The 8484-nt window shown below is 42.0% G+C and overlaps 1 protein-coding gene across 1 annotated transcript in view; it reads right to left on the bottom strand.

The window, feature by feature from the left end:
• LRRC49 (leucine rich repeat containing 49) overlaps positions 1 to 8484 on the bottom strand; it is a 96235-nt gene that overhangs the window by 45188 nt on the left and 42563 nt on the right. Inside the window, exon 11 of the mRNA XM_018560495.1 lies at positions 953 to 1036. Within this exon, the coding sequence (XP_018415997.1) occupies positions 953 to 1036 (84 nt within the window). The remainder of the gene's footprint in view (positions 1 to 952; positions 1037 to 8484) is intronic.

Here is an 8484-nt window from a genome sequence, read left to right on the forward strand (position 1 = left end):
CAGTATAAAAAAAATTTGGTTTCTGATTGATTGTTGCTCATTGTATGACTTAAATGGAATATATCTCTGTGAATGAGCTTCTGCCCTGCAACTAACATGTGATCATTGAGTCAGCAATGACAAGAACTAGAGAAAACCTCAAAAGTTAGTCACCAGCTGTAATTTTTAGGGAGCATTGGCGACCTGGCTCCTGGGATATGTTCAGCCCTGATGTAGGCACAGATTCAATTTACATATACTTATTCTTGATTATCTGAAATAAAAGAACTAGCTTCTGCATATAGCAGCCAGGCAGATTTCCCTTTGCATTCTTCCAGTACAGTTTTAAACAATAAGGAGCCACAAAGAAGTAGCTATTAATAAATAGCCACAAAGAAGTGGCTATTTTGGGGAGCACAGAAAGTCCCTCTTATTTCTCAGATTCCAATAACCAAGGCTCAGAGTTGTACGATTACAATGCAGAATCACATACTAGGAGATTTAGGTAAAGACAAGTTCCACTTCCCGATAAAAAACGATCGGCGCAGTATTCCTTGTTGTATGAGGAAAACCTCAGGAAGCATTTAACTGGTTTAATCAAACACACAGCTTAGTAAATGGAGCCAAACTTGCCTAAATTAGTACCAATTAGAGCCATATGTGCTTTCCTGAGAAAAAAAAAACACAACAAAACACAGCCCTTTCCATCATTTTCTGCTTTATAAACATAGATAAATAAAATATTTAGCTATAAAACAAACAAGTAACAAATAACATCAAATCCATTGGCTATGCTGCCTCAGGCTTTAAATACTGGAGAAATACTCTTGATGTGTCCCAGGAAAAGACAGGAGTACAGCCTTTATAGCCTTTCTTTTATTTCATCATAACAGTTTACGGGTGGGCTGAAACGTCAACACCTGATGAGTGAAATTTTCAATTTGCCTTGAGATTCTTACACGACAGAGTTTACCTTTAGTAGGGCTTGCTTGTGGCTTTCACGCTTCCGCTCTTCCTCTTTTCTTACCAGAACAGATGCAGTACGTCTTTCTTCTTCCTAAAACAAAGATCTGCTTTTTATTTTTTGTAATCTAAAACATGAAAGATCATACAAAAGTCAAGTATCTGCTGCATCAAGGACTTCATACGAAAGTAGATGTGAAGTGATACTTTTTCCTAGTAACGGTGACTGCTGTTTTGATCGAAAGCGTAAGTCATTTTCTAAGTACACATTGGAAAAGCATTTGTTTTATATCAATCCCCAATAAAACACAGATGTCCATGCAATATGTTTTTTTGATCTTGTTTAGTTTGATGTCTGAGGTTGTTTGTGGTGTCCCCCAAGGTTCAGTGTTGGGCCCCTTACTGTTTAATCTTTTGATAAATGTTATAGAGTTGGGGATTAAAAGTACTATTTCTGTGTCTGCAGAGGACACCAAGTTATGTAGTGGAATACAGTCCTTCCAGGATGTCTCCAACTTACAAGCAGATCTGAATGCGCTGTGTGATTGGGCATCTATTTGGGAAATGAGGTTTAATGTTGATGAATGTAAAGTTCTGCACTTGGGGACTAAAAATATGCACGTGTCATACACTTTAGGGGAGTATGTTTGGGGGAGTCAATGACGGAGAAAGATCTGGGTGTTCTGGTAGACCATAGACTTAATAATAGAAAGCAATGTCAAGGTGCAGTTTCTAAAGCAAGCAAAATACTTTCTTGTATTATATGGGGTCTAGTCTCCAGAGATAGAGACATAATCCTGCCCCTGTACAAAGCATTAGTAAGACCTCATTTGGAATATGCAGTTCAGTTTTGGGCACCAGTTCACAAAAAGGATGTTGTGGAACGGGAAAAAAGTGCAGAGAAGGGCGAGCAAACTCATAAGAGGCATGGAGGAGCTCAGCTATGAGGAAAGATTAACTGACCTGAATTTGTTCTCTCTGAAGAAGAGGCGATTAAAGGGGGACATGATCACCATGTATAAATACATAAATGGTCCATATAGTGAGCTCGGTGCCAAATTATTCACTTTAAGATCCCTGTAAAGCACAAGGGGGCACTCATTGCATCTGGAGGAAAAGAGGTTTAACCTTTGCATATGGAAAGGATTCTTCACAGTTAGAGCTGTGAAAATGGGGAATTGACTTCCATAGGAGCTAGTCCAAGCTAGCTCAGTTAACTGTTAAAAAAAAAAAAAAATCTGGATGTATTCCTAAATGTACAGAATATTACTGGATATTGAGTTCTTATAGGTATATTAAGCACCAGAGATTGTTGAGCCAGGTAATAGCCGATTGCCTTATGGGATCAGGAAAGATTGTTTCCCCCTGTTAGAGCAAAATATCCCTAATAGGGTTTTTTTGCCTGCTTCTGGATCAACTATGGGTGACTGTGGACATAGTTCTGTTTTAGGTTTTTCATTTTTTTTCCTTCTCTTATCTCTATAGGTTGAACTTGATGGACTTGTGTCTTTTATCAACCTGACTAACTACAATGTGCAGGAGGCATGACTCTTTACTGCTAAGTGACAGCTAGCCTGTATGTATCAGCAATTGTCCCATAGCAGTATCCCATACAGAAATAAATTCTCCATTTGTTTCCACGAGATAAGGAAATGCTGCAAATTTGGCTGTTAGTTTAAGCATAGAGTAGAGTGAAAAAATTTAAATTCACTGGGAGGTAGGCATGTTTGGCAGAAGATACATTCAAAGTATCTTCTGCTAAAAAAAGTCTTCCCTCCTCTCTTCCAGCAATATTTTATCATTGGTGTACACTGTACGGCAAATGTGACGTGTACTATACGCTCTCTTAGCTTATTTATGACATCTATAAGATACCATGAATGGGCCTGGTGCCGCAGAAGCCTGTGTTCATGCGCAAGAGTTACAGTATCACTAGCCAACCAATGGCCAGAGTGGATGCCTGGGAACCTGGAAGTGGCAACAGTGAGGGACCAAGTGGGGGACCAAAGATGCATCGCACAGCGCTAAAGTAGGGCACACTTGTAAGGTAACTGTGCCATCATGCACACGTATGCTGTGCATATTTAGACATTATGGCAAAAACCCACCCAGAACGCAGCGGTTTACTACTGCTTTAAAAGGAGAATTATGGGGAAAGTGTAATACACTTATCCCCACGATTAGAGCCGAGGTGTGACATTGAAGTTATCACACATCGGCTCTATAGGTCGAGAAAAGTGCAATCACATACCACTGATATCTCAGCTCCCGATTTTCTCCTTGCAGAGAGCTGTGACTATCAGTCACCTCTCCCAGTAGGGATTCCCCCCTCTCCATTCCTCCAGCATTGACAGGGGTGAGCACCGCTGGTTCTGCCTTTAGAGAGGCAAAGCCAGCTGTCAATCAGGTGGCGGGGTGGATCCCGACAAAATTGTTGGGATCTGTCCCGACTGCAGCATGGCTCTTCATTGTCAGCATAAAGTGGGCAGTACCCTGCTATCTGCTGAGTTTTGGGTCACAAGAGGATATAGTAAATGTCCTCCTTTGGCCCTAAAGAGAACTATGGCCCAAAGGTCCATACCAGGTGTGGGTTAGGAAATGCATCCTGTCAGGTCATAGTGATGGATGAAATCCTGCCAGCATTTCTCGACTTTGAGATTGTGGAAGAAAAATGTAGAGTATAAATTATATACAATCTGTATCTCACTTTTCTGCTGTACACAGTGGAAGGAGTGCCTGTCAGCTCCAAACCTGAACAGATGCTTAGAATTCTACACCAACTTGTCTGCGCTATAAATTTCTATCCTACTACAAGTTTGCTTTAAGCACAAAAGCTCTTAATCCACAGAAAATGAACATACCTCCCAACTTGTCGAGAAGAGACACCCTTGCTAAATCCCTGATCATACAAACCATGAAAAATTATTATGCAAAAAATTGTCTTTAAAAAAGTACTTTTTTACCACCACTTAATAGGAGCATATGAAAATACCAATAATTTAGAGACTGGATGAGAAGTTTAGTGAATTATAAAACACATTAAAAAAAGTTAAACACTTATTGCTCTTACTTTTGTTCACTACTATCTATGAGAAATACGCTGTGATGTTAAGTCAGAACGTGCTTAAAAGAGAACTATGGGTAAGTGTTTTGCCCCATAGTTCTCTTAAGGGTCACGGGAGGACATATACTAGCGTCCCCCCATCACCCAAAGCTCAGTATATCGCGAGCTGCAGCTCACTATATACTGAGACCGCTGCAGCCGGGACGGATCCCGACAATGCTGTTGAGATCCACCCATCTGCAGAGCCAGCTTTACCCACCCCCTCCCCGTCTGTTCCCCCACTGAGTGCTGGAGGATTGGAGCGTAGAGGGGGGAATCCCCTCGGGGAACAGTGACTGAAAGTCACTGCTCTCTGCAGGGAGATGATCGAGAAGTGAGAGAGCGACGGTATGTGTTCGCTTACTTCCCGATCTATTAAGACAACCTGTGACAGTTTCATTATCACATGTCGGCTCGAACTATGAGGATGATTGATTTTCACTCGCCTCATAGTTCTCCTTCTCCTCCTGTTGTCTATTGGTTGCTCCTCCATGTTTACTTCACTACCTTATTACTTCATGAAACCTGTGAAGTTGTCTCACCTTGTTCCTTTTCTGAGGATTGCATTGTATCACTTGGTTTCCTTTCTCATAACTTGTTCAATGCCGGTTTGTTTTAGAACTAAATAAACTCGATTCAGCTATAAAAGTAAAATATTATGTTTACTTAGACAAGTCTAAACAGGACACCTAAACAAGGGAGAATGGGGAAGGGAGTTTTGGTTCTAAAATAGCGATGTTGGATGCTTTGGTATTAACCTCTGCATACCTATTTTGTGAAAGTGTTGCCGCTTCGAGAGCCCATGACAATTTAGTTTTAAATACACTAGTAGCTGAACAAAACAATGCAATCACATCTAATGTGTTTAATGAGCTACAAAACCAGTAGACTTTGAAGGATTTAATTTATCAAAGTGCCTAAAATAAACAAGGAGTTGCACCATTGGCACCAATTAAGTTCAAACTGGTTATAGTTGCTGTGCAAACAGATTTCCTGGCAGACGGGCTAGTGTGAGCGGGCCCAAAGGGTATTCAGACAGACGTTGGTGCCAGCTGTCTAAATACATTAGCTGGCCAGGGATATACCCCCATCCACACTGTTTAGCTTAGATTGGGGAATCTATTAGGTTTCTTTTATTCAGCCGGCAGGCTGAACAAGATAAATATGCATGGATGACTAGTTATGCTACAAGCCTAAGAGACATCATTGATCTCCAGGTGTGCAAGCCTCAGGAGCAGTTGCCCAAGGCAACCAGCTTCTTTGTTCAGTTAAGATTTGAAAATGAAAGAGAAGCTGATTGGTTGCCATGCACAGCTGATCCAGATTTTGTCTGCTCCAGTTTTGATAAATTCCCCTCACTATCTCTACCTACCAGTGGCAGGTACCACAAGCAACCTGGTGAAACAGGTACTATGGGTGGTTATTTACTCCAGTGGACATTTTGGATAGCATACTAAGTGTAAACTGAACACATAGATGGGATAAGTACGAATCGTACAGGTGGCCCTCAGACATTGCAAAGCGTGTTGACCTTAGTGGGGCAAAGTTTGTGAAATCCTGAAGTATACAAGCTTGTTCCATTCATAAAGTGTAACAGAAAACCCACCTAACATGCTGCACTACATGTACAGGGAATAGTGTACTGCATTAAAACATGGAAAAGTTGGATTTCATCTAAACTCATGACAAAGCATATATGCGAAGATGCTGTTTCATCTTAGCATGCCTCTGTGCCTTACTGCCCCGCAAGTTAGTTCAAGCTGGTTTTCTGTGCTTGAAGCGCACCTACAAAAAGTCCATGCCAGTTTGTTCTTAAAGCATCCAGAAGTGACCTCTCTTTGAGCCCATTTCAGCCTCACCCACAAACGTGGGAGCATGAGAGGGAGGCTGCACAACACAAAGTGATTGCACAAAAGGCTGCAGTGCTGTCCTTAAAAGCTTATTGGGGCTGTAAGGGATAAATAGCAAGCTGTAAATGTAAACCCCACATGCACTTTCTGCAGTGTTTCCAGGAATGCATATATATTGCTGACTTATTTAACTTGATGTATTGAGTTGCTTTCCCAGACCTCCAGAAAATCTTCCTAGTGCACCTTGTCTTTTTAGGTCCCTTGTACCGTATTATAAGGTTCTGAAATACATATTATTCTTCTGTGTAGTGTAACCTTTCTACTACTAACACCAGGAAGAACCATACACTGGATCTTTCATAATCCATTCTTTTTTTTTTTTTTCTCCGACTCGGCATTCTCTTCAGCGTTATTTTAGCACTCTTCTGCCACCTAGTGCTTGCCTTTCAGCCATACATACCCACAAGAAAAATAGACCAGTAACATGGAAATTGCAGGGAAACACTTTGATAGCTCAAATACAAAAGGTACGGCACACCAAGGCCGTCAGGGTAAGGTAGCACATCAGAACATACAGAATCAAAATAAGTATATATTCTGCAAGTACTGTTATTTCAAATGGATAAATGTTATAAATATAAACATCACTGATCATTTTTATTGATTATTTATTACAGGCTTTTTTTGTAGTGATGACAATTTTGCACCGCACTTTACATACTGCACATTCATATCAGTCCCTGCCCTCAAGGAGTTTACAATCTAAGGTCCCTATTTCATATGCATACAGGGCCAATTTAGATGGGAGCCAGTTAACCTACCAGCATGTCTTTGGATTGTAGAAAGACCCCAGTGCTGCAAGGCAGAAGTGTAAACCACTAAGCCATTGTGCTGAAGCAGCTGAACGCATGATAGTTTAGAGTCTACTAAAGAAACATTTACATAGAATATTTGGAAGACTCAAAAGATAATTATATAGTAAAGCCTCAACATTCTATAACAAACTGTAGCATATATTTGAACAGATTACCTTATGTTTTCTGTTTAATTCATAACAGGAATTCATATAGAAAATGCACATCGCCAATGATAACAAAAAGGGGCAAATTGTTCACAAATACCAGGAGGTAGACATAAGACTGTTATTATCAGCCATGATCACCGTAAAGGGGCTGGGGCCAGACACATCCATCCCCCTGCCAAGTGATCACCTGGACTCCCTATTGGTGATCACTAGTGATAAGCCTGAGATGGTGTGAATCCGGTTGCCTGAGTGTGCCCAAGCCTGCTTAAAACTGTGATTACCACCCCGGGCCAATCAGTGCTGGCAGTGGCATTCCCACCCCTTTCTGAAGGATAGCTGTGGGGCAGGAATGGACATCTTGCAATTGAATGGGGCAAGAAGTTTGTGTTGGTTACAGTTCTGAGCGGGCTTGGGTGGACTCAGGCAAACTGGGTTCACACCATGCCCAGCTTCATCACTAGTACGGCCTAAGCTGTATTGCCAAGGAACTTTGTAGCATTTAATGAAGACAAAAATATTTTAAAAATGCCTAAAGTCTTCTGGCCAGAATTACTCTAGTCACAAGGCACAAACACATCCAGTCATAAGGGCTAAAGAAGTTACACTGCTTTACTGATGCACTTGCTGACTAAAATATAACTACATCACTCTGATGATTTAGACTGAGCTCCAGACAGATGTTTAAAAAGCAACAATGGATACCGGTATGTGTTTATCTAAAATCAATAAATGTAATTTAATAACTTGATTTCAGCCTAATTCCCTGTACAGCAGCACAAATACAGTGAGCGTTTTATTTTGTGTACTTCCCCTTTGAGATCATTCAGACCCAGTGAGAACTAGGGCTGCAACAACTAATCGATTATAATCGATTAAAAGTTGTCAACTTTTTCAATCATCGATTAATCAGCTTCTGATTGGTTGGCCCTGTTCGCGGCTCCCCACACACTGCGCGCCACACCTCCTCCCCACCTCACGCTCGCCACTGCCAGATCCGGCTGCCCGCATCCACGCTCCACACGTCACACCTCCTCCCCACCTCACGCTCGCTGCTGCCAGACCCACCCGCATCCACGCTCCACACCTCCTCGTCCGCCTCACGCTCACCGCCTACCCAAATCCACGATCGGCACAGGGACACGGGGAGAAAAAGTAAGGAGGAGCAGGTGTGGGAGGATGACAGCCGCAGATAGACAGGCCGGATCTCAGAAACAAGTTGCTGGAAGACTTCTCAGGTAAGCCTGCACTTTTCCACAAGATTACAGAGAAATGAAAGGTCTAATTTTTATCAATCGGAGACAGAATAATATCAACCAAAATCCAGAGAAATCACACGATTAGGGCTGCAACAACTAATCGACATAATCGATTATTGAAAAAGTTGTCAACTTTTTCAATCATCGATTAATCGGCTCCCGATTGGTTGGCCTTGTTCACGGCTCCACACACGCTGCGCGCCACACCTCCTCCCCGCCTCACGCTTGCCGCCCGCCCAAATCCACATCGGCACAGGGACGCGGGGAGAAGAAGTAAGGGAGGAGCAGGTGTGGGGGGATGACAGCCGC

Source organism: Nanorana parkeri, unplaced genomic scaffold, assembly GCF_000935625.1.
Source record: "Nanorana parkeri isolate BGI_ZX_2015 unplaced genomic scaffold, ASM93562v1 scaffold459, whole genome shotgun sequence".
NCBI lineage: Eukaryota > Metazoa > Chordata > Amphibia > Anura > Dicroglossidae > Nanorana > Nanorana parkeri.